At 40.7% G+C, this 27,835-nt stretch overlaps 1 protein-coding gene across 1 annotated transcript in view; it reads left to right on the plus strand.

Annotated features, from left to right (window-relative positions):
• Positions 1-27,835, plus strand: part of epha10 (EPH receptor A10) — a 168,425-nt gene that overhangs the window by 103,496 nt on the left and 37,094 nt on the right. Inside the window, exons 4-5 of the mRNA XM_085395208.1 lie at positions 4,671-4,826; positions 10,776-11,105. Coding sequence (XP_085251334.1) covers positions 4,671-4,826; positions 10,776-11,105 — 486 coding nt within the window. The remainder of the gene's footprint in view (positions 1-4,670; positions 4,827-10,775; positions 11,106-27,835) is intronic.

The following is a 27,835-nucleotide window of genomic DNA, read 5'->3' on the forward strand; positions in this document are numbered from 1 at the left end:
AGTCCAATTCAGTCTGACTCACCCTAACCTCATCAGTTCACATTTTAATAATTTGACCTAACACGACACATTTAAACACATTAATCAGTCATTTTTCTCCAACCTCCCTACTTCTCTGATTCGGATATGCAGATTTACATGTGTGCGTGCGTATGTGCGCGTAGGTCCGTGTCCGTGTGTGTGTAAAAAGATGGTAATGAGAATAAATTTTTTGGATGTTAAGGAAGCCTAAAGAATTCAAATCACCATCAGCTACACAGGGAGCACTCATCTGAATTAAAGCTCTCTCAATTATTGATTTCCAACTGCTGGAATCACATCCCCATCTCTCTATGATACCATTACCCCTTTGACTATCATACTTTGTTCAATTCCTTGAAAACCTCTGCAAAAAATCGTCGCGTTATGTCTATGTGTAATCTCTCTTGGGGTTTAGCTGCGTGCAAATGTGTGCCAGTGTGCGCGCACAAAGGTCTAAAGTAAACCTCTTTTAGGGTTATTAATATTTATTAATGTGTGCTGTCAGAGAGGCAAAGAAACAATTCATTGCTCACATGTATTGCATTAAGTGCTTCATGACTTATTAATGGGCATGTTTAAGGTTAGAGAAAAGAAAGGAAAAAGAAAATAAGAGAGAAGGGCAAACTATAAATTGATTCCTCCCACAAAGACAAAAGTCTATTAAAGTCATTTGTAAGCTCATTGAAATGTGGATTCTTTGGCCTTTTACTTTTTATTCATTAGATGGCAAAACTGTTGGCATATCTCAAACTGTCAGAGTAATAATGAATTTTCTAAGAAAGATTGATAACAAGTTTTGCAATCATATTCCTATATTTATTTTCTAACTACCGATAAGCTCCAATGGCAAGCAGAGCACTTCTGCTGTTTTATATATTCCTACTATAGATGACCTTATTCTAACACTGTCACTCATTCGTTCAGTGTGTTTCTCATCTGTATGCATTCCATGCCTGTGTTTATTGTTCTGTCTATCAGTCAGTCTGAAGGAGTCTATTATCCCTCCCTGTTTAATGTCCTTTCTCAGTACAGTACATAGCCTACTGTCTTTCTGTCTCTCACACGCCATCTGTTTGTCTGTTGGTGTCTCTGTCTCTCCGAACAATCTCTCACAGCAGTTGGCGTACTGTGTCATCCACTACCCCCCACCCCAAGGACCTGGCATGTCACTGCATATCTATATCATAACACCTTGAAGAAATATGCCTCTGTGTGCGCGTGCGCGTGCATACATTTGCCGCCGTGTTTCATTTAATCGAGGCTCCCAGTCAGCACATAGGACAAATTGATCAGTTGGTTTGCCAGCTGTCCTGGCAGATCTCTCCTTCTGTCTCTCTAGTTCTCTAACCACCCACTCTCCTTTACTTCCACTGAAACTCTGATTTCCACTTAAATTTATACACCTTGCAATTTAAAGATGAGAAAAACCAAATGAGTACTCTTGAGTACTCTTCATTACAAGTATCTCCATTGTTTTGTTCAGTTTTTTGTTTTGTTTTCTCACCGCTGGATGCCTTTTAAACTAACTCCTCTTCTCCAACTGGCAGATGGCTTGTGGCCATGCTGACTGACATGACCTTCTCTGGCACTGGCTTTTGGCGACCCTTTGAATCCCTTGAAAATGACGGGCATCATGCAAAGCCAGCTCCTTTTGTTATCTGAGCTGCACATATTGTCTTGATACACCCCTATCATTAGACACACATTTCCATCGTGGGCCAGCGAAATGTCTATCCATGCTGAATTGAAGAGATAAGTCAGAACTGCAGCCAGCCATATGGCTAGCCTGCTTTTAAGCATGATTGGTAGAAAATGCAAAACCCATTTCTGTTCTCATAGATCTATGCATAATTTTGCCTTGATTTAGGTGCTATTCACACTTGATGTTCTTGCTGTGGCGAAGGGAAGGATAGTGGCAGCACAGTCAGGAACAAAGGGAGTCTACTTCAGTGCTGCTTGACCGGGTGTGTGTGTGTTTCTGTTATGTCCCCATGCTTGGCTGTGCTTTGAGCTGAAAGCGAGAGGCTTTTTTTTGTGTAATGACAGACATTAGAAAGTCGATTACGAGGTTCTTACAGCCTCGAACATGCCACACAGGGCTGTAATACACACATGCATACACAAAGGTATACAGGCACGTGCACACTCTCAGACTGGTCTGAGCCAGGGGAAGGCTTTTGTGTTCAATTTGCCTGTGTCACATACAAATATATCAGCATTACTGACTGTGTGACACAATACTGCAGGTGGGAAAAGTGCTGTCTTCTTAACTGTAATTTCCCATAAATCCCATAAATTTTATCACATAATTCAGACAGGGCACTGTTGCCTTAAATCACAGTTGATAACATGGTTCCAGGGGCTCATGATATCTCCTAATTCCTATTCAAGCTCTTCAAGTAAACATACCCAAGAATGTGAATTGAACATCTTTTAATGTTTAAGAATCTTTCTTGGAAATTCAGGGCCGGCGCAGGTGTGGCTCAGGAGGTAAAGTAGGTTGGAAGGATAGTAGGTTGATCACCAGTTTCTCCTTTCTGCATGTCAAAGTGTGTCGATGTTAGCGAAGGTGCTTTGATTTAGAAAAAATATGTGTATGATTTACTGAATGAGGCTTGTAGTAGAGTGCTCAGTTAGAGTAGAAGAGCACTATATAAGTACCAGTCCATTTACCATGTACCACATGGACTATTATGACTGGCTAACCCTTGCCAGCGTATCGTTAGCTTCAAATATTTCTGTTGGTAGTTGGTTTCCCCCTTTTTTTTTCTTTTTTTTTTTTTAATTTGTGTATTTAAAAGTGTGTAGTATCAGGGTAAGTAAAGCAACCATGTCTTATTTTGAGTCATATAAATAATTTTGAGTCATAATTTTCATGTTATAGCTTCTTTTGATTTAAAATGTAGGCCTCGATGACGCAGGTGTAGAAGCTTGTCAGCTACCATGTGGCAACCACTGGTTCTGAGGGTAAAATGTATATTCTCAGACTAGCTGCAAGTAGCTGGTACAGGTTGCTGGTAATTCTTCTGAAACTGATTGCTAAAGCTCCCTATTCACTTTCTGCAGCTGGTTGATGAGTGGTTGATGAGATTGCTGGCAGCCACTAGTTTGAAACTGGTCGCAAAGAAGCCTGAGTTTGCATGGCAACAAAGCAAAGACTTGCAGTTTACTCTCCAAACACAACTTTCACGTTAAAGCTAACATTCTCCATTCCTGGGTTATCTCGCACTTTTTCAAGTTTCACTACAGCTCGAAGAGTAAATGGTGATTATTTCTATACGAGTAAACTTGTACCATGCAAACTGCAGGCGACCACAGCAAACTGCTAGTGACCAAAGCAATTACAAGGAGCCTCTTTATAGGCGATTTCGCCTGGAGATAAACACCTAGCAACCACTCGTGATCTGGGTGTGGAATTCACATTTGTCCCTAGCAACTGGAGGTTGCCAGGGGGTTAACAACCAGTCCCTAGACTTGCATGGCTAAGGCCTTTGTTACCAAGTATTTCGTCCATAAATATTCTCAAAACCAGTATCTACCATCTGTAAACTAATTTAATGTCCACTAACTGGTTATGTCAATCACTAGTTTCTCACTCTGGGTAAAAATGAACATGCCTCCAAAGTTGGAACCTAACAAGACTGACGATGACGAAACAAAAAATGAGAAGGACAAAGAAAGGTATGAAAGGAATAAGAAAGAATAATGTGGCAGGAGAATGGAAAACGAGCAGAAGACTGGGAGAGAGGGGTAGAAAGCTCACTAGAGCTGTTAATGTAGACCCGCTGTTTAGAATACAGTCTCAGAAGAGAGGAGACCAGAGCATGGAGCGGTAGCTGGCTGCCTGATTTCACACCCATTATCACCTGCTACAAAAGCACGGCAAGTGGAAAATGAAACTGCATACAGGGAGAGTGTAAAATAAGCTGTTCTCAGTGAGTTTGAGTGTGTGTGTTTATGCACGCCCATTGTCACACTTGCACTGATAAGCTTCTGTTACATGGTGTGTACTCTTACACATGTAAGGTCATGAGTACTTATCACCTTTGTCCACGTTCTCACCTTTTGTATTTTGGTTCATGCATGCTTTGGGATAACTTCCAAATAAGGCGAAACAAGGGGAGAAAAAGCACAATGAAATAAAAAATCTTGGGCTTCGGAGCTTTGTGCCTGCACGATCCATTGGTTTTCTTTCATTTGCATAGCTGGTTCATTCCAGTTGCAGACTTTGATGCCATTTGCACAGGTCCACCGATCACATGTAATGTGAGAATTGTGTTTGTCAGATGGATTTAGCCAAAGTCTCCTCTACTTTTCTGCTCTAATCCTATCTTTTATCTCATCTATACTTCACTGAGGTCTCACTGGCTTTTCTCATTTTTCTACACTCATTCTTAATTTTCCCTCTCGTTCTTTCAAAGGCTTTAACGTGCTTAGTGAAATAGAGGCGCTTATGTGATTAAAAAAAGGCTCTAAACTGTTAGCATATCTGCAGAATTATCTTGTGAACGTGCAGTTCCTTGATATAGCAATATGTGTTTCATGTGTTCATTTCCCAAAAGGATATATTACATATATTTTTTTAAATGTATGTAATGTGATATATCACGTAATTTGGACATATCTGACAAACTGCTTTTCTTTTCCAGCGTGTCCACCTGGCTCTTACAAGATGTCGTCCAGACAGCAGGAGTGTTTCCCCTGCCCAGCCAACAGCGTCGCAGAAGAGGAAGGATCCATGGTGTGCTTGTGTGAGGAGGATCACTTCAGGACCCCTTTGGACAATCCCTCAGCGCCATGCACACGTAATAATAATAATATACTTGCACTTATTTATGTCTATATCTTCTTAAATTATATATATGTATATATATATATATATATATATATGCTAATACTAGTTCTAGTCGCACCATATAACTCATATAAGATATGATATTGAAATTTTGCATAAAGTATAGATTTTTATGTCTGTAAGCCAATCAATATCTCAACCTCCCATTCAGCTTTTGATATAGCTGCAATTGTCATTTATCCATTTTAACAATAAAGATCCATTTTCTTTATGTCTTAAAACAACCTGTCCTTCACCCCGTACCCTTTCATCCACCTTTCCTTTTTTCATGCTATTACCTCTTGGTCTGACCTGCTCCCTCCCCCCCAAGTCATGTTTCATCATCTTGTCCTCATCAACCCCATCTCCATGACTCATTCCTTGCACCCTTCACCTCTCCTTCACCATATACCCTTCATTGTATTGCATTCCATGTTTCTATAACCTTTCCCAGATTGTTGGCTAGGAGTAGGTCTCTCACAACACAGGATGCATGCCTTGTACTGCTCTGCTGATGAAAAAGTTGTGAAGTGTTTGTATAACTGCAAGCTTAAAGGATGAAAATACATAAGCAAAAATCTTGGTCTATAACTGGTTAATGACATCTGTTGCCTCGTTGGACAATTCCTCTTTGATCTGGAATAAAGAATAAATCCAGTCTTTTTTTGACATAGTATTTAAAGTAAATTTTCTAAGGAAGACTTTTCCTCTTTGACGTCTGTGTCATTGTATGTTTGAGGGTTTTCTGTAAATGTAACCACTTCCAACCTTTGTCTATTAGTATCCAAAGCTATATATGAAAGCGCCTCTTCACCCAAACCATTTTCTTTGCCTCTTAACATTTATCCCTTTTATATCTCCCATCCATCTTTCAAAAAAACCCATCACCCCATTTTGCCATCTCTTTGCTTAACCTTTTGCATTCTCTCAATATTCTTCCACCTTTTCTCCTGACATTACAGATCCATTTTCTGCTATACTTCCATTATCTACATTTCCGCTGGACCCCCCCTTCTTTTTCTACCCCCTCCTTTTTGATGCCTCAACACCCTCTTCCATTCCCATCTCTCTGTCTTCTTAACTTGACCAGTCATCACTCTTCTTTCTAGCCACCGCCTCCTTGCATTTTCCTTACTCTTTATCCTTTCATCTGTTCCATCCATGCGTGTTATCATCCCATTTTTCTTCTCTCTGTCAAACCAAAATCTCATCCCTCTATCCTCGAGCGACACTCTATATCCTCATCCCTTTTCGCCACATATTATTTGTTCATTCCTCACCTTTTACTTTTTCTGACCCTTTCTCGGCCTGATTCTTCTTCACTATGAGGCCAAACAGAGCCGTACAGGTTGGCCCTATTGATTTCTGCATGGAAAACAGCCTATTGATTATAGCTTAGTAATTAGATGGAGGAATAATAGGGTATATATCCTGAAAGTATTCAGGACATAAATCCATAGGGTCTCTAAGTTAGTGCATGTGTGTTTATATACGTATTCACATTGACTTGTGCGTTAGTGCGTACACACATGAATGAAAGTGTGTGGTCATGCTAGCTTTAATGGTAAGTGCAGTGGAGGGGTGTAATTATAATATTGATTGCTGAGCTCACTGATCCTGTGTGATAATATTCATAGCAGCCTAATGACCACATTAATTACACTATAGATTCTGTAATTATGATAATCCCCAGATTCTACTAATCCACCACACTGTACATTTAGAGAAAGAGTTTGATGAATCTAGCCTCATAAGAGTAAGAGAAAAAATTATGATTTTCAAAGATGAAGTGTTTGATATGTGCGCATTATTACGCCAGTGATTAAAGAACAACTGATTTTATTCTTCTCCCTTTTTAATGCTAGTGTAGTATCACGACCCTAATGTGTTTACCACACTGAGAATCAGAGACTGTGCACCTCATAGTTGCTTTAAGAATTCTTTTTGAAAAAGTTGAAGGAGCACAGAGCTTTAATTATAAGATTAAGCTTCATCTGTTACTTCATGACTCAACTGACTGCCATTGTTAATGGTGACGATTGAGTTTTTTCCATTAGAGCACACTGCTGCATTTCCCTTGGCAGCAATGGAGATGAAAAGTAGAACTTTAGAAATAGTTAATTAAAATTAGTCTTTAAATTCTTGTAAGTTTTGGCAGAGGAGAACTTCTGCTGACAGCTCCAGTTGTAACACAATAACTATTTGGAGAGAAAAAAAAAAACTGGAGACGAGATGCATACCATTTGTCATCAGATGTTTCTGCAATTAAATCAGCAAAATCGTTGTTTGAGAATAACTGCAAAATGATGTTGCTGCATAATAATTATTTCTGATTTTGAAGACTGCACAATTTCAATTTTCTCTGAAAACTTAAAAAACTAAACTTGTTGTTTACCATAAATGTGCAGTGTTATGCAAAAGTCTTGAGCTACTCCTCATTTCTTTATACACTGAACAAAAATATAAACGCAACACTTTTGTTTTTGCTCCCATTCCCCATGGGATGGACGTAGAGACCTAAAATTCATTCCAGATACACAATATAACCATCCCTCCCAAACAGTGGTCACAAATCAGTCCAAATGTGTGGTAGTGGGCACATCTGCTATATTGAGATAATCCATCCCACCTCACAGGTGTGCCACATCAGGATGCTGATCTGACATCATGAGTAGTGCACAGGTGTACCTCAGACTGCCCACAACAAAAGGCCACCCTGGAATGTGCAGTTTTTTGCGCTATTGGGGGTCTGGGGACCCAGAACCGGTCAGTATCTGGTGTGACCACCATTTGCCTCATGCAGTGCAACACATCGTCGCATGGAGTCTATCAGATTGTCAATTGTGGCCTGTGGAATGTTGGTCCACTCCACTTCAATGGCTGTGCGAGGTTGTTGGATATTCGTGGGAACTGGTACACGCTGTCGTATACGCCGGTCAAGCACATCCCGAACATGCTCAATGGGTGACATGTCCGGTGAGTATGCTGGCCATGCAAGAACTGGGACATTCTCAGCTGCCATCTGCCCTGAACAATGTGAACCATGATTCATCCGTGAAGCGCACACCTCTCCAACGTGCCAGACGCCATCGAATGTGAGCATTTGCCCACACAAGTCTGTTACGGCGACGAGCTGGAGTCAGGTCAAGACCCCGATGAGGACGACGGGCATGCAGTTGAGCGTCCCTGAGACGGTTTCTGACAGTTTGTGCAGAAATTGTTTGGTTGTGCAAACCAATTGTTCCAGCAGCTGTCTGGGTGGCTGTTCTCAGACGATCTTGGAGGTGAACCTGCTGGATGTGGAGGTCCTGGGCTGGTGTGGTTACACGAGGTCTGCGGTTGTGAGGCCGGTTGGATGTGCTGCCATATTCTCTGAAACGCCTGTGGAGATGGCTTATGGTTGAGAAATGAACATTCAATGCACGGGCGACAGATCTGGTTGACATTCCTGCTGTCAGCATGCCAATTGCACGCTCCCTCATTGCTTGTGGCATCTGTGGCATTTTGCTGTGAGACAAAACTGCACATTCCAGGGTGGCCTTTTGTTGTGGGCAGTCTGAGGTACACCTGTGCACTACTCATGATGTCAGATCAGCATCCTGATGTGGCACACCTGTGAGGTGGGATGGATTATCTCAATATAGCAGATGTGCCCACTACCACACATTTGGACTGATTTGTGACCACTGTCTGGGAGGGATGGTTATATTGTGTATCTGGAATGAATTTTAGGTCTCTACGTCCATCCCATGGGGAATGGGAGCAAAAACAAAAGTGTTGCGTTTATATTTTTGTTCAGTGTATTTTGCTAGTTAAAATATGAAATGGGTGCAGTGATTTATTGAAGTTTATTGATTGATTGAATAGAAACAGAGTATATCTGGCAAAAACAGAGTTCTAATGAGCTTTGAAGTTAATAGTTGGTATCACTACCTTTATTCTTCAACATGCCAAGATGATCCCACACTGCTTCAACAATGTTGAGGTTAGTGCTTCAGAGTGGCCAGTCCACGACTTCCAGTGTTCCAGTGTGTGTTTCTATACGTCAGCCTTTTTGTCCTGTTTCCCTTCTTTAAGAATTGGTTCTTGACATCCACATTTCCACTTATAACATTCTCGATGAGGCTTTAGTGAACACGAGACAGATCAACTAAAGAGCCTGATGTAACTCTCAGGTTGCGTGCCAGGTCTCTGCTGGATTTTTTTCCTATTTCTTGGGGACATGGCTTTTAGATCTGATGTGGATAGGTCTGTCACTTCTTTTTGTCCTCCATTTGTCCAGTTTTCTCCCATTTTTCAAGGATGCACTATATAGCATGCTGAGATATGTCAAGTTTTCAACTAAAAGTGCTTTGGGAATCACCTTGTTGGTGCAAAAATACTCTCATGCCTGTCAGACTATGTTATCTCTGGCATAGATGTCCCTGATCTCATTTGATGAGATTAACTAAGAGGGGGTAGCATATAAAGATAACACATGCAGTTTAATGACAATGGTTTAAAGGGAAATGCAAGTTTTTCTGTATTGTATCATATTTTTGGAGGAGTAGAGATTGAGTTGAATAGTGATGTGGATGGGCTATAGGGAAAAGGGAGTTAGAAGGTTGGGACAGGTTAAGAGTAAAAGAGTGGGAAGAGTTGTGGAGGTGAAGTTTTAACAAGAGGCACTCGCAATGTAAGATGGAAAGAAAAGAGAAACCTTAAGAGAGTGAGGGACTGCAAGTCTAAGAAAGCATGAAAGTGGACAGAGACGTGAGAAAGAGGCCCAGCTGTGTCTGCATCTACTGTGTGTGTGCGAGTGTGTGTGTGTGTGTGTGTGTGTTCATAATGTGAATGTTTTCTGGGCTTATGTAACCCTGGGCACCACGTGTGTTTGGAAGCGGGATGCAGCTGTGGTGTGTGACGTGTTTGATGGCACGCACAGTGCAGCAAACCTTCACTTATTCATTACACGCACATGCACACACATACAAGGATGTATGTAAAATTCATGACCTTTAATGGACCTGTGCTTTCAGTGAGAAGAGGATATGAACCAAAAGACACTGAATGCTGACTTAGTGATAGGATGGAGTCCTCTGGTCTGGCTTTTTACAGCCTTCTACTGGATCGTATATTTTATTTTTTAGCTGTTGCGGGGGTTCATTTAGAAGTGGTTTAACTTTAAATGACATGTTTACACAGTTTTTTGTTACCTCTGTCATGTACTGTATAATGCTGAACTTTTGATACACACAGCCTTTCAATAGGCAGCTCACATCACTGCCCCTCATATCAAATCAGACTCGTGTTCCGGGAGAGATAAAACACTTTCCATGGCAAGCCATCTTTATTTACTAAGGGTAAAGGGAGGGTCTGTTTCACACAGCAGATGACACCAGTACATAATGGAAAAAAACGCTAATCTTTCAGACAAAAGGGAATGTTATTCTATTTTTTTTTTTTAAATCAAATCCTGAGCCTTACCCCAAATATTTTCCTTCCTATATGAGCAATAATCCCTCCTCCGTCTCAGTCCAATACATCTTCTTAAAATATATTTTCAAACTGTCAAAGTATAATAATAATGCTACATACACTAATATTTCACAACAAGTACCTCAGATTTTCCCTCACCTATTTATGTAAAATGGTTCATATCACATCATATCACATCATTAAAATCAAAATTATTGTTCAAAAATTTATTTAATATGAAGGCAAAAGGTAAAAGTAACCTTCCAACACTGGCGCTTGATTATAATGATATTGTTGGTATAAATGCTTCTATACCCACCATAAAGCCTCTGGACTGTTGTATATCAAATTGCATGACAGTTCATTCAAATTGAGCACGCATTGTATTTTCTTACAAACTGCTCATGAGCGACCTGTGATAACTAATAAATCTAAATAATTATCTTTTTTTTTTCTTTCATAGGTCCCCCATCCCCTCCCAGAGACTTGACCTATACTCTGAAGCAGTCCACGCTGATCTTGGACTGGGCTGCTCCGTCCGACACAGGGGGCAGGGTGGATTTGACCTACAGTGTGGGATGCCGGAAGTGCATCGGGAGGCAGTGTGAGCCATGTGGGGCTAGCGTTGGATTTGTGCCTCAGCAGGTTGGCCTGACAGAAAGAACTGTGACTGTGGTCAATCTTCTTCCCAACACCAATTACACATTTACTGTAGAAGCCTTGAATGGAGTGTCAGAGCTGCTGCCCAACAAGAGGTTCTACACACAAGTCAACGTGTCAACAAGCCTGCCTGGTAAGTTCCATTTCAACCTTCAAAAACAAACACAAACATGTAAATGGAAAACATTTAAATTGCACTTAAACGTGGCACACTCCGAAACCAAAAAACAAACGACAAAGAATGCACCTTTTAAAAGATATTGCATTTGTACTCAGTAGGGACCAACAAGGACACGTCTGACATCAGGCAACATTATGTGTGAAAAATAGATGAACTTTAAATAAACTTGCACTACATGCGTTTCCAGTTTTGAACACTTTTTAACTCCACTTGATTTTGACTGAATTTCTAGTGGTTTTACAAAGTGTATGTCATCATTTCATCTGGTCAGACAAATTCTACTACTTTATTCATATTTTCGACATAAGAAAATCCTCTAAAAAATTATTTTGACCCCTATTTGAAACGTTTGAATGTTTTACTTGGAAATAACGCATGCATTTTTTATGATATCACCACAATCCGCTTTTACTTCTGCACACAACAAAAAAAGACATACACACAGATCATATTTATGTGCACTTTGTACTCTGTAAAACCCACTGTGACCTTTGCCTACAGCAAAATGCAGATTTACTGACATGGCATTCAGAAGCAATGTGTATTCTGTAGTGATTTGAATTTCTGTGTATTCTTTGAAAAAAGCACAAACTTCAATCATACACCCTTATACTGACAATATGTCTGTTGCTGCAGACAGGGCAGAAATTCTCATTGGTAGGGGAGATCTCATTTTCATCAGCAGAAGTTTTCAGCAGGCCATTAGCCAGAGGCTTGAAAAGCACTTTACCAAGTAGCCTTGTCACCCAGCACCGCAATAGCACTCACTATTTGGAGGAGCTCAAGTGTGAAAAGACCAAAACACACACATACACACACTAAAGATGTACAAGCCTACTTTCTGGCTTGAATGCTGACAAACATTCTTTTGTAAACAAACGTACACATGACTGTGCATGTTATACCGCCGCGCATATCTTTGAAAATGTTTGAGATCTTTGTTTGCGAAAGCTGAAGGAAATATGAATGATGAACATAATGATGCAAATGAAACATAGGTGGAAGATGGAATGAAAGGTGCTGTACAACAAACTATCTGATGGAGAAACAATGAGAGTGAGAATGGCAGAATGTGCTTTTGCCATTAATTGGAAAGTAGCTTAGAGAAATGGGCTGAATGATGAATGCTGTGCAGCATCTGTGAAGGCTGCAGGACTTGCTATGAATTTCCAGGTATTAAGTTCAGGATATATACTGTAAGACTTTATCGTGGGAAAGTGGGTTAAACTTTTGGATAGTTGTTATATTGAAAGTGTGGTTTTTGACTGAGGCATGCATCTAAGAATAAAAAAGAGAGTATATTTAACCTCCTAAGACCCAAACTCTTCCATGGCATGCATTTTTAATTTCTGTATGATATTTGGGCATGTTGGGACCTGATGAATGTAAAAACAATGAATTTTGGGGGTTTTTTTTACCTGATATTTGTTTCTGAGAAAAATGAGATCCACATATGAGGACATTTGTTAAAAAATTTCGATAGAACAGTGGCAGTGTGATGTCCTCGTAAGTGGATATCAGGCCCTTGTAGCTCAAAATTTAGTATTTTGGTCTAGACAACCCAAAATGTGATGTCCACATATGTGGATGCCAGGTCCTAGGAACTTAAGGAGATTTATGTTGAGTGTTTAAAAACAAATGTGTTTCTCAGGATCTTCTTTTTTGGACCAGCTTAAACTTGTATATAACACGAGTGATGGGCTGAAGCACAGTTATGTGTATGAGAACAAAGCACTGACATCACTTACTTGATTTGGGAGCTTGGGAAAAATTTGTATTTAGTGAAGCTTGCATTCTACTGTTTTCTCATTTTCACTTTATAGTTGAACAATGCTTCAGCATTAAGGGTCAGACAAGCTCAGACTCATTCAGAAAAGAAATCTAGCAGACACAGAACAATCTAGACATCACATTTTAGGTTCCCTATAAATCTAAATCCATTGTTCAGTCTGTGTTTACCTGATTTCTCCATCCATGAAGTTGTTACTCTGCTCCTGGAGCCAGTTATCTTGGCAGAAGAGTGGACATTGTAGTCCTAATGTTCCACTCCTGGAAACAGTTTTCTCGGGGCCTGACAGGATTTTAGGGCCTCCCCAACCCGGACGAGATTCTATATAATCGCATCTTCATGTATTGGGATTAGCTTAGATCAGTGTTTACCAACCGTTGGAGCCACAAAACATATTTCACATTAGAAAAATCACATGGCACACCACCAAACAAAAATGTCACAAAAAGCATATTGATAATTTTTCCCTGCGCACCAGGCACAGTGGAGTTGATTTGGTTTGTCCCAACCACTATTCATGCTAGGGCCTTAATCTGGGTCGGAATTTTCTCTAGGACCCAGGTCAGATTGACTACTTTTTCTTTTCAAATATTTATCTGTTGCTATTACGCGCTGCGTCGTCTCACGGCATGACTATTATGTAATTTCTTCTTCGTCGTCTTCTGTTTTACTGGCAGTTGGCAACCAATTTCATTAGAGCAGGTAGTTGTACTGCCCTCTAGTGGAAGAGAATGTAATTGTTCTGCACCTTACTCACACCAGTCGCTTAGAGCAACCCAACCTTTTTTGCGCCACGGACAGGTTTATGTCCAACAATAATTTGACGGACCGGCCTTTGAGGTGTTGCGTATAAATACAAAAAAAAAAAAAGCAGATAATCTTCCACTGCACGCCTGATCATTTCTCACGGCACACCTATATGTGCTGTGGCACAGTGGTTGGGCAATACTGGCTTAGAGTTTCCTATCAGTGCCAGAAAACCTCTATAGGTGCCAAGTTGGCAGCTTTATCAGGTCCCTAAACTACCACTGCATTGACATAAGAGTAATTGCTCAAGTACCACCTAGTGGTTTAAATTATTTATTCCCCACAAAGCGGGAGCTCAAAAACCCTATATTTTTCTCATTATTATTGTCACTGAAGTGAAGTCGTTCTCCATGTTCCACCAAATCCTGTGGAAAAATATCTGCACACGTTTGCCAGATGTTGACTTTTCTTACAGGTAACAAGTCTAATTTGAAGAGGTATAGCGGTGAGGCAGCATACTGTCTCTTTGAGTTTGTTTGCTGGAAACATCTGCTCATGTTTTTATCCAGTTATTGCGATGACAGCTGATAAACTTCGCCAATGCCCACATGTGGCTGGAAAAGCAAATCGGTTAGTAAATGAAAATTAAAGAAGTTATAAGCAGCGCAGAGCTGTTGATCCCTCAAATTAAACCACACCCACCAAAAAAATCCCTCAGACAGCTAAAATCTGTGAACGTGACTAGCAAGTGACAACTTGGCCTTCTTCAGCTTCCTGCGTAAAATCCCGAACTCCAGGGTTTGGGATACTCTATCAGAAGTACAAACCTATGGTGAGCATTTTTTTCCTCATTGTCACATTTCTTTAAACCTTTCTCACTTTTATCTCCTCTGTCTGTCTGTCTTGTCAGCAGTTACCATGGCACTGATTTCTGGTTATTACGAGGTATTAAGGTATGAGTTGTGCGGCTAACCGTGTCGTCCAGGAGGATTGGACAAGGGTTAGGAGAGAGTGTTTTGCAGGGGTTTTAGAAGACTTTCTGTGACAGGGAGGATTTCGGCTGACATTTAGTGTGTGGTGTTTAATACTGTCTGTGAGACAGATGGAAGAAAAAAAAAAGTGTGTGAAATGTGCCACAGAATAATTCCTGCATTTTCTAGGAGAGCTACCCTCCGTTGAAAGTCCTCTGGGAGAGGTTTACCTCAAGGTCAATGAAGGATCTGCTCAGTTTTATCAGATAGAAGCGGAAGTGATCATTAAAATGACGCAATATTAAAACTTGACATACAAAGCCTGCAAACAAATTTAATAATGGTTCACTTGGTCTTATTGTCGCTGCATGATAAGTCCGGTTTTCATTTTGTTGTTCATCTGATTTTTATGTATCTGCGGGATACCGTCTGAAGTTCTGTAAAGCCAGGTCAGCTCCAGAATTGCAAAAAGCATTTCTGTATGGACCTTAGCTTTGTGTCCGCACCTGTGTGTGCACCTCCCCACCGAGACTTTACATATCACGGTGATTGGCCTCATCAGTGACAACGATGAGGCCGCCTACAGGGAGGAGGTGGATCGTCTGGCTGAGTGGTGCGACACAAACAACCTGCTGCTTAACACCGAGAAGACCAAGGAGCTCATCGTGGACTACAGGAGGAATGCTGACCCACATCCACCCATCCACATTAAGGGGACGGCTGTGGAGCGTGTGAGCAGCTTCAAGTTCCTGGGAGTCCACATCTCCGAGGATCTCACCTGGACGACCAACTGCTCCAAGCTGGTCAAGAAGGCTCACCAGCGCCTCTTCTTCTTGAGGACTCTGAGGAAGAACCACCTGTCCTCAGACATCCTGGTGAACTTCTATCGTTGCACCATCGAGAGCATCCTGACCAACTGTATAACAGTCTGGTACGGGAACTGCTCTGCCTCGGACCGGAAGGCGTTGCAGAGGGTCGTGAAAACTGCCCAGCGCATCGCCGGAGCACCACTTCCTGCCATAAAAGACATCTACAGGAAGCGGTGTCTGAAAAGGGCTGGGAAAATCATCAGAGACCCCAGTCACCCATCACATGGACTCTTCACCCTCCTGCCCTCTGGGAGGCGCTACAGGAGCCTCCGGACTAAGACCACCAGGTACCGGAACAGCTTCTTCCCCACAGCTGTCAGACTCCTGAACTCTGCCTCCTGACATCTGACCCACGTTAACTCATGGACTGAACATACACACACACACACAATGGACAACTGTACCCTCAAACACACAATAATAACATGGAGTGAACCACCACTCACAACCACTAGCACTTTATATAGCCTCTGTAGAAATTATCCACACCCTCACTTACCTTAACTGCACTACTGTATAGCCCTGTGTAAACAATCATTCTGTACATACGATAATTTTTAACCCTACAACTGTTTACAACTTGCATAGTTCCCATTTCTGTATAGCTGTATATCTCAGATTCCTGTAAAGTTATTTATTTCATATTCTGTATAGTTTTTCATATTTATATCCTGTCCATATCCTGTACATAGCTTGTACTCACTACAGCCTGTACATACTTATAGTTATAGAATATTCACAACATACTTCATACCGTGTACATTATAACATAATAGACCCATTTCTGTAATATACTTACATATCTATATTATTGCTAATATATATTGTAATATATCTATATCACTAAGCACTTCTGGATGGATGCAAACTGCATTTCGTTGCCCTGTACCTGTGCATGTGCAATGACAATAAAGTTGAATTCTATTCTATTCTATTCTATCAAAACTCGCTGACCTTTATAAATACTGCAGTAGGGATTTGGAACAAAGCTAGCACATATCAGCAGACTCACACTCTGGCCTTTTTTTCTCTCTAGCCACCTCATCATCTCTTTATTACTTTGTTCTTTTTCTTAACCTCCTCCCTTCCTTTGTAAACCGATCTCTTCTTTTTTTACCCTCTATTTCCTCCCTCATTTCCCTCCCCACATCCTTCCCTGCTCTCCCCATAAGCTCACTATTCTTAGATGGTAATTTCTCTCCTACTCACTGCCACTCTTTCCGCTATCTTCTCCTTTTTCATCACCTGTCCTGACATGATCACCACTGCCCTCTTTTCCCCCATCTCTCTTCTTCTCTCTCTTAGGACTATTTTCTCCCACCTTTCCTGATTCCGCCATATTTGTTTTTCGGTGCAGAGTAAGCTTGTTAGCAGTGGGTGGCATTTTTTGACTGGCAGCTGAGGGTGGAGAAAGCCTGACAACTTAAGGGCACAATCTGAACCGAGCTGCTGAGAGAAAGTGCTGCTGGATACTATACCATGTTAACCTGCCGCCCCAGCCGCACATGCAAGATACACCAGGGGCAATTTTCATCTATAAAATGCAAACACAAGCTTCTCTCTCCCTCGCCCGCTTTCATTGGAAAATCAGAATCTTATGCAAATCATTAGAAACAGCAGTTTAGAGACTGTCGGTCTTTAAACCTTACAAAAAACGACATACAAATTGAATTCTTTGAAAATATGCAGTTGAACTGGATGCTTGCACATGCACATCCTCCCATGCAGATGGGGTTTTATCAGGACTCTCCAGGCCACCAGGGGGAAAGGGGAGTTTTGCATGGCGTGTCAAGGATGGATAATAGGGAAAAGGAAGAGTAGGGGATAGAAACTGGAGGGGATGGGACATGAGCTGGGTAAACGGGAGATCAATTTTCCCTAAGGCTCATGGGGCGCCATATCGAGGTGGATTAGGGGTGCATATATAAGCGAAAGAGTGCACCAGACCATGTGTCTATGGCCATACTTTGCTGTGCTTGCATGACATAATTTCTGTACATTGGTCCATGCTTCATTTCTTTTCTTAAAAAAAGATATCTTGCTTCAGAATTGTTCAATATATATGTGTGTGTGTGTGTGTGTGTGGCCCCCAGTGATACATCCAAAGCCCTTTAGCTAAGGCAGGGAAGAAGACAGGGATGCAGGGTAGCTGTAGAGATGGGGTGGAGGTGCAGGTCAGGGAGGAAGGATTGGCATTTCAATATCCTGAGAGGATTACTGGCCGTGCTTTGAGATGGCTGGTCCCCGCGGAGATACATAGGCCTTAGAGATGGATGCATAAAGGGAGGAGAGGAGAGGGGAATGAATATAGAAGTAGAGGGATAGAGAAGAGAGCGGTGTGGCATTGTGAGGAGAACGCCTGGATGTGGAGAAAAGGGAGCAGGGGTGAAGAGCAAAAGTGAGAAGACTTAAAAGAAGAAACAACGATCTGAAACCATATTTTTAAAGACGTACATATCAAAACTGCTTAATACATTTTTAAAGTTGTGTGTGGACAAGCGTTAGGGTGAGATGGTTTTGAGATAAAAGTTAGGAAGCATAAAGCATGAAAGATGACTTAAAGCAAGTAAAGTAGCACAGGGTGCATAGCAGAAGAATAAAATGTTTAAAACTGAAGGCCACACAAACTGAAAAAAGTGTGATGGAGACCTTGCAATACTTATGAAAGAAGTTCAAATTTGCTGCAATTCCTACACAAAATATCCATAATATATGTATATAAGAAAAACTAATAAAATCATAATATGAGAAAAGGGAGCCCAACCAAATATTGCTTATGGGGGTGCAAGCCAAATATACAGGAGACATAACTTATTACAAAACGACTATTAAATATTGAAATGAAAAGTCACTTAAACTTTCAGATAAATGAAATAAAGTAATGTAATATTTTTCCTTTAAAATTAAAGCAGGGTTGTAGAAGGAAATAGAAAAATGTTTTTAAATGAAGTACAAGAAGGTTACATGCAGTACTTGGGTAATGTACTTATTCACATTGCCTACTATGGCAGAAAGATAAAAAAATGAATGGAAGCTAATTGAGGGTGGGGTTGTCTCTGATTCTCTGAATCAAATGGGTACCTTAAAAAACTATGGTACACATGTTTGCGTTTGAAGACTTGAACTAAAGTTTAAGTCTGAATTAACTTGGGATCAGACTTTTCTTGCATTATAATGGGAGGGGGGTGTTGAATATTGTTTTTTCCATTCACTCAGTGAACGAAAGAGACACTTCAAATACCAAGGTATGAAACATTGTTTCTTTGTCATTTAGTTTCCAATTGCCGTTTTTATTTTTTCACTTTCACACTTCTCAGCCTTCTCCCCCCTTCAGCCCTTTGCATGAAGGCATTTGGATCCTTTCTGCCTCCTTAATTAGAAGTGATGGGAAGGTGAGGCTTCAGCAGGCACCAAATGAATAGAGTCATCAAGCTACTTTTCAGGACTATAGCCCAGCCACTTAAGACGCTTTGTCACCCTGTGATGGGAATTTTAATTGCCTACCTCTTGGCTTATAATTGGAGTCTATGAAGAGGCACTCTCAGTGTTCAGTGTGTGTACTCTGTATGTGGATTTACAGGCTGTTCCTTGTTCAGGGAATTGTAGAGGAATGCGTATGAATGAAAGCAAAGCTCGGAGATAGCTGATGACACAAAGACACAGCGTATTCCTCATAATCATATTATCATGAAGCCTATCTTTGATGCACATCTTTTGTCGAAACCCCTGCCGGGAGAGGGTAGACAGGTGAAAACGCTTAAGGTTGCAAGCAGACTAGAGAGAAAAAGTTCAAACTTCCAAAATGCTTTTCATGTCTCACTTTCTCTAATACTCTGTGACGTCTTTATCGTGCCTCTGTGGAGAGCGTGGCGGCGTTTGTGTGTGCGCGCCGTCTGGGTTTCTTGTGGGGTTAGTCGCTGGAGGAGAGGGGAAGGCGGCTGCGTCCTGCTGTGCGAAATAGAGAGAGAGCAAGTTGTGTGGAGATGCAGCTGTCTTTCTGAATGACAGTACACTCCTCTCTGATACAGCGGTAGGTGGGTGACAGACAGTTCAGCTCATCAGACCAACATTGCACGCACACAGACACCTCTTTTCTCATTCGCCGTGCATCTTTTTATACAATTTCATGCATAAAATTCCAGGGGGAGGGGTTACAGTACAGTTTATCCAGCAGAGGTTTAACAATGCGCCAAATGCTTAGTATGTCAATCCATCCCTTAATTTTCAAGACACGGTTTTGTGTTTGTGTGAATGCTTGTTTGGAAGTTTTTTCATGAAGGGGGATAAACAGGATGAAAGAAGGGGAAAAACATCCACAGCCATGATCACTTGATCATAATTAAACTATTAACTTAATAAAAGACTACATTTCAAATGGAAGACTGTGGATGTATTTTTGCAGCTTTTGTCATACATCTTAAAAAGAGCTCATGTTTTACTCTTTATTATAGGTTATATTACTCTTTACATTATAGCTGCTGTCTGTCTCACAGTCCTCAAGTAATATCAGCTCTTAGTCAAGAGCTGCACTTAAGCACACTTTCAAAATATCTGTATTCATTTGTCGATGCAAGTTTGTGTCATCCTAGTTTTTTCTCCCCCGCTGTCCAGTTAAAACTGGCTCCCAGATGAACTACAATTGGAAAATGCTGCTTACAACAACCTTCTATAACAACCTGTAGTACATCATCTGTTATTTTTGCATTTAAGAAGATCCAAAAGATCCAAATATCATCACACTCCAAATCAGATCCTGTCATCAAAGAAGTTAGACTATGCTCGGATTGCTGTGTCATGCTAAAGGATGGAGGCTATAAAGATGCAGCGTTTGTGTGTGTATACGCACTGCCCCTTTATTCAAGTCTGTCAAGGCAGATAGAGCTTTATTTACCTTCTTAGCCAACCTCCTGCAGCAGTCTTGGGTCAGCCACTCTATCTGTATGTTTGTGTTTTTGCGAGGGTTTGTGCGCGGCCTGTGTTTTTTATTTGGTGGAGGCTTCGGGCAGAGGCTGTCTGGCTTAACGGACATGTCATGATCAGACCATGCCTCAGCCTTTAGGCTAAAGCATGCTGGGCCCGGAGAGTGTTCAGAATCAGTCAGTGTGCAGCTGTCAAAAGCAGTTTAAAGAAGTTGGCCCCAGCCTCTCTCCCCCGGTGAGGGCGTCTCATGCCAGATTTGTACGCTATGCAAAGGCAATGTAAACAGGTTAAGGGTGTTTTCTTTTCCAGATTTGATCACATGTATGTGCAGGAAAAAAAATTCACCAGTTTATTGGTAGCCTATTTTCAGGGCATGGTGTTTTGGCACAGCTGGATTATGTTGATCGAGCCTTTTTGAATATGTCATACAGAAAAGCCTCTGTGTCTCGCTGGCTCTTCTGGTCTGTCTCTCACCCAACCACCTACTGACTGACACATTCAATCAGGCCAGCCCTAAGACTCTCTCCGGTGTTGCGCACACAAATGCTGGTCTCCTACACAGACACAAATTTAGACACAAATCCACACAGCTATCCACCAAGGTGTGTGGATTTGTGTCCTTGCAAAGTATAATTTAGTAGCTGAGATGAAAATGTGCTTCATCCAGGTGCCGTCCCTGCACCATTCCTCCCACTCACAGCCAGGTTTGTGTGTCTGTGTGTGTGCGTTACACCTAGACAAGACTCATTCCCTCCAAACACCTCTGCTCCTCTTTTCTTCCTGTACTGATATGAATAAAAAACACTGCAGATAATAGCTGTGTCTGACTGCATCTCCTCACCCTGCTCTGAAGCAGGGTCTTACTATTAATCTTCATCTTTCCTTTTCTCCTGTTCCACACTTGCTCTTCTTCACTCTTATGATGCACTGGGCAGAATAATTGTGTTTGCAATTTGGGATTAGGTGTCCAAGTGGCAAATAAAACAAATTAGGCAGTGATTGGTGAGCCAGGAGACAAGTTGCAGGAGACCAGACATGTAAACATGTTTATTTTTCCTGTAAAGTTGGGCTTTTTAACATACTGGTCTACAGGGACTGATTTGCTTTTGAAGCCAAGCTCAAAAGGCCATTTAAGAAACAGGAGCTTTTGGCACTTATGTGTTGGCTCCATTTTTCCATCCCAGAGAGTGGCGCTTGCTTCCCAGTCCTCTGCTGTCAGGCTCATTGTTGCACTATCCCTTTAACTCCAGGCAGAAGTAAGTGGTGCTATGCCCAGAGGGATCATCACTGTTGCATCCTCTTGACCCTTTTACCAAGCACATGCGTGACAGATACGGCTCTCTCAATCACTCCTGTCTACAACTTTTACACATTTTCTACCATTGTGCATATCTTTTCATTATAGATTCGCACGCAATCATTCACTGTCTTTAATATGCGTTGACACATGGGGTAGCACAAGTTAGTGAGAAGTAGAACAATCAAATCACCTTCTGAAAATGGATGCCATCTCAGCGGAGGCACAAACCTGGAGGGAACAACAGATTCCCCTAAGAACAAAGACGGAGACATGGCTGTGTTGGGGAAAAGGAGATAAGGAGATGGAGAGACTGCAAGAGAGAATTCCCAGGGAGAGGATCCACAGATGTGAGGAAGAAGTAAAAAGTAAGAATGACTCCGAGATGTTCGGCCCTGTTTGTGCTGTCCCCCCTGGGGAGAGAAGCTCCTCCGCCTGTCTCCTTTGATAACAAAAAGGAGATGCCAGTTGCACCTCAGCTGCCTCCGTACACCTGGATGCAAGAGCCTACAGCAGTGGGTGCCATTTCTTGCCAAAGTCTATTCACACATCTACTTGCCACAGAGAGGACAGAGCTGCCATGTAACCTCCAGAGTCTCTGCAATGAAAGCAGTGGCTCTTGAGTGGATCTGAAGATGAACTTATGAGAACCTGGGTTTTTGTTAAAGCCTTTTCAGTTCTTTAACCCCACACAATTCTAAAAGTAAGTTATCGCTTCCTGCACTTCTGTATTTAACTCATCTAAGGAGCAAAATGCTGAAAGATCATTTGATACAACGTATTAAGTCCATCCTAATAAAAAAGATTTACTTGTGAGAATCATTTAACTGTACATACAATGTAAAACACAGCCTCCTAGGACCTGCCGTCCACATATGTGGACATCACATTTTGGGTTGTCTAGACTAAAATACTAAATTTTGCTCTACAAGTGGCTGATATCCACTTACAAGGACGTTATGCTGCCACTGTTCTATCGAAATTTTAAATGAATGTTCTCATATTTGAATCGCATTTTTATCAGAAACAAAAATCAGGTAAAAAAAATAGCAAAGAGAAATTAAGAATTCATGCAGCGGAAGAGTTCGGGTATTAGGAGATTAACTGCTCTGCTGGTATTTGGCAAATCAGAGACCAAACCAAGAAACAAATCTAAGATACCATGTCCTGTTCCTGTTTATAGTAGTGTAAACATTCAGTATTTTAAATTCAACAGTTTTTGAACTTAAATAATGATACCAGGGTCAGAACCTCCACTTTACATATATTGATTTAAGAGTTTAGTTTCAGCGCCAACATATTTAACATACATGGACTAACAACTGGAGTCTCTGGTGATCCCAAGATCGATTGACCTTAAGAAGCAATCATAAATAAATAAATATTTGCAAACTACATTTCTTTTAAAATCACCATTAGTTATTTCATTAGTCATCTAAAGAAAAACACACATTATTTAAAAAAAAAATTACAATTACTCTAAATATTTTGTAAAATATAAATCGGTTGTGTTCTTGCCAATTGTATGTGATCCACAAGCACAATCCATGTGATTACTTGTCAGCTTATTTGCTGTTCTTTGACTCTGTTATCACTTAGTTTTCAGTTATTTCAAATAAACATTTGTGGTATTTAGAAGATTAAACCAATCAGAGTCCCTTTGAATTAAATACACAGCCTCCTAGGATGTGTCCAAAACATCTCACCTTGAACACATCCTAGTCACATGCCCAAACCACCTCAGTCGGTTTCTTTTGATGTGGAGTAGTAGTACTTCTACTCTCAGCCCCTCCCAAATGGCTGAGCTTCTCATTCTGTCTTGAAGGCTGAGCCCAGATGCCCTTGAGGGGAATCTAATTTCTGCCACTTGTATCTGCAATCTCATTTCTTTGGTCACTACTCACAGCTCATAACCATAGGTGAGGGTAGGAATGTAGATCAACCTTGTAAACTGACAGCTTCACTTTCACGCCCAGCTCTTTCCTCACCACAGTAGACTGGTACAGCATCCCTGTTATGGTACGTGCTGCACCAATCTGTCTGTCAGTCTCCCGCTCCCCTCTCCTGCTTCCACTTGGGGCAGCAATTCGTTCTTGACCCTGAGTGGATACTCCGTCCTTTTCTAGCTGAGAACTATGGCCTCTGATTTGGAGATGTTAGTTCTCATCCCAACTGCTTCATACACCACCAAACCTGACACTCTCCATTCTCTACCCTAAAGCCATGGACTGCATGACAGATATGTGTCCATAATATTTATACGTAGAATTCTGTCACGCACGCTTGCATGTGGCAGGAAGAGCAAATAGTTGCTACCTTCCAGTCTGAATGTTAGTCAAACCAACATCAACAGGTGGAGTTTTCTAGATTCCCCAAGAGGATCACTGCTGCTCACACTGGGGCATGTAGTGTGGCTGTATCAGCTCTCCTTTCCATGTGTTGCATGTCCAGGACATTCACAAGCTCATGATGATCCAGCAACTTTCTAAGAACTTCCAGTATTTAAAGTTCCCTGCTGAGAGTCTTTCTTATTTAAAATGACTGACAGAGAGCCACAACCTGATTTGATATGATAACAAAGTTGTATTAATTGTAGCCTGGTTACTATTTTGTCACAAAATATACCTACTATACTTGTACATGCATCACTTTTATAAAATTCACAGTGTCCCTTTTAGAGTCTACAGACCTATACTTGTGTTAGTGATTGGTATATGTACTGCAAGGCATTCATACAGGACCTTATCAGAAGCCATTTATCTTTGTGATGGGCACCTATGAGCATGTCTGCCGTGCGATTTCTGCTGCAAGATCAGGGACTGGAAATGTCTGGCGTGCACTTCTATTGCATAGCCATCACCTCTTCTATATTGCTTTTGAAAATCATCATGCAGTTGTATATGTTTTTATGTGAGTGTAGTTGTGTAAATGTGTGTCAAAAACACATTTCAAAGAGAAGTCTGCACCGATTTTTTCTTTTAAAACACAAAGCCAAATACAGTCACTATTCCCTCCCATATGCTCGTGTGTGCTGAGTGTGTGTTGAAGTGGAGAATGGACAGTATTTTCACATCTACTTGCCTTCATAAATGGCTAAATCTTCTAAGCCTGTCAGTAGACACTGAAAAGAAAATCTTCTGAGGCTATAGTTTACTATATTGAGTACACAAAATGCTATCTTGTGCATAATAAATGTGCGCACACATTTTGATTCATTCGTTTTTCACGTTTTGATTAATTTATGCTCTTGTTCTGATTAAGTTGTTCCCCTTTTTAATTAATTAGAGCTCATGTTTTGTTTAATCCTTGCAAATGATAAATGCACAGAGAACCAGCACAACCAGCTTTTTGCCCAGGAGCCAGGTTGCAAGCCGCAGGGAGCAAGGATGAAAGTCCTCTGAAAATATGATGTGACGCTATGTTGGATTTGTCATGTTTTATATTTTTGGAGTCATGCTAAAATCAGCAGTAAAGTGTGTTACTCATTCCTCTACGTGATGCTGAAAGGCAAAAAGCAGCAATTAGTTTTTTCTTATTTCATATTATTACTCAGTGCTTAGTTTATAAATCAGGATGTCCTGGAACACACTGCTTTTCTTCTCAGTGGGTCAGTTGAGAGAAAAAGTCACTGAACTATTCAGGCCATCTAGATCAAGCACACCGGTAGTGCAGTACCATTTTTCTTTTTTTCACCTTTTCCAAAAAAGCTGGGGCTCTTTTTTTCCCTAATCTGATGAACCCATATTTTATTTACAACAGAAAACACGTCAGATGTTTCAACTGAGAAAATGTATCATTCTAAGAAAAATGTTTTCCGTTGGTGAAAGTCTAGACTAGTTTGTGGGAGCATATGTTGCTCTAAAACTTGTACACACCTTTCAGCACTGTCAGCACCTTTCCAGACATCCAAGCGGCCAGTGACACAGATACTAACAAATCCCATACTATCAAAGATGCCGGCTTTTGAACTGTGTGCCGATACCAAGGTGAATGTTATTCTTTAGTCCAGAAGATGCACAAATTTCAATTTAATTCACCACAGAACACTTTTGCCTCAGCATATTGTCAATGAGCTTTGGTCCAGAGTAGAAGGTGGTGTGTCTGGATCATATGTACATGTGGTGCCTTCTTTGCATGATTCAACCTGCATTTGTGTGATAGCAGGGTGAACTGTGTTCACAGACAATTATTTCTTGTTCCTGAGCCTCTGAACAGATTCATGTCCGTTTTTAATACATACTATGTACTGAAGATGATTACATTTCAAAGATCTTGACAATTCTACATTGCGGTACATTATTCTGAAATTATTCCACAACTTGTAGACACAGTTTGTTGCAAATTAGTGAATCTCTTCCCATCTTAACTTCTGAGAAACTCTGCCTGTCGCTTGTTACTGACCTGTTGCCAATTAACACATTTAATTGCAAAATTCGACTCCAGCTCTTTCTGTTTAGTACCACTGAATTTTTGAAGCCCACATCCCAACTTTTTTTTGAGCCGTCTTGCTGCCATCAAAAATACTAAACAAGCAAAAATGTCTTGGTTTAAACCTTTGATATGTTTTCAGTCTTCTAATGTGAATATAATATGGGTTTGTGAGATTTCCAAACTCAGTACATTCTGTTTTACATTTTAGAGCGTCCTAACTTTTTTTGTATTTATGGTTGTTGTAAAAATATAACCTCAAAATGTGTAAATCTGCTGAAAGTAGAGATGAACCCTACTCTGTTCTCAAAGAAACATTTGGTAGATAGCGGGGCAGAAAAAAAGTAATAGTACAGTCTGCACAACCAATGTGCTAAAGCACTTCAAATACGGGCGAATTTGATGCTAGTTTGTCTGGCGAACAAGTTACAGCGCTTCTTTGCTGAGGTGGAAGCACCACTTTAACCTTTGTATTACTTTTGCATTGTAGTGCACACTTGTTTATTGTGTGTCAGATTGAGCTGTGATGTGATCCACGGTTTGGAGGAAGGGAATAGTCTTATGCATAATTCAGCATAGAAGGAAGGAAAGAATAGCAAACAATAGCCTCCAGAGCAGGCTGACACTGTGTTCTTGCTTTAGTATGTTAAGCTACCTTTCTTCTTGTATTTGAGTGTCAGAGGCTTTGAGAAAGTAGGGACTGTCTGTTCAAGCATTCACTCAAAATAGTTGAGCTCTAATAAGATTAGGATTACGTATTTTAGATTCCTATAAATTTTCCATCTATTTAGGGTGCATGTTTTTAACAGAGGAAATAAATAATAGAGAAAATAGGTGTGAGCCATCTGCATCAAAAATGAAGTAATAGTGTTCATTAGCTCAGCAGTTTTTAAACACATAAACATAGAAGGTAATTATTTTCTGTAATTTAAACACATTAAGCTTAATGATTTTTTTTAATGGTAAAAATTTAATTTTGACCTAAATACCTTTTCAAGTGTTACTAACAGTTTTCGCTTTCTTCTTTCCTCCCAATACCTTTACTATTTCCATTTTTGTTTGTCTAGTCCTTTCATTTATCGTGGAGGTAATCCCTTTATTTTCTCCTAACTATACCATCTACATCCTTTATTCTATTTCCCACTTAATTAATGCCCATGCATATTCATTAATCACCGCAAATAATTTCTTTTGCTTATGTCTATTTACATTCGTGTGTCGTGTTCATTAACATCATAACAACTTTTAGAGCGCCTATGGCTTCCACGACTACTCTCCCCCTACTGTGTATGCATCTGTACAATGTGCCGTGTTCACATTATGCAGGAATATCCTTCAGAATACCTTGAGGACTCAAAGTAATGATGATATTTTCAAAAGATCTCTAACTGCTCTTAATATGTATGTCTATTTTTAAAACCTTTGCTCACTCTTAATACTTATTAGAATAAACTGATTACACATATGGCAGCAACTGAAGACATGGTCAAGGTGACCTGCTGAAGTTGAGCATCAGAATGAAGGTGATTTAAGGGACTGTTGTTGCAGGACTGAGCATTTTAGAAAATGCTGATCTGCTGGGTTTTTTCCATAAAACCATCTCTAGAGTTTATGGAGAGTAGCCCGAAAAAGAGAAAATATCCAATAAGCGCCCATTATCT

This window comes from Rhamphochromis longiceps, linkage group LG22 (genome assembly GCF_057381845.1).
Source record: "Rhamphochromis longiceps isolate RC_006_pf linkage group LG22, R_longiceps_female_GT1.1, whole genome shotgun sequence".
Classification (NCBI taxonomy): Eukaryota; Metazoa; Chordata; class Actinopteri; order Cichliformes; family Cichlidae; genus Rhamphochromis; species Rhamphochromis longiceps.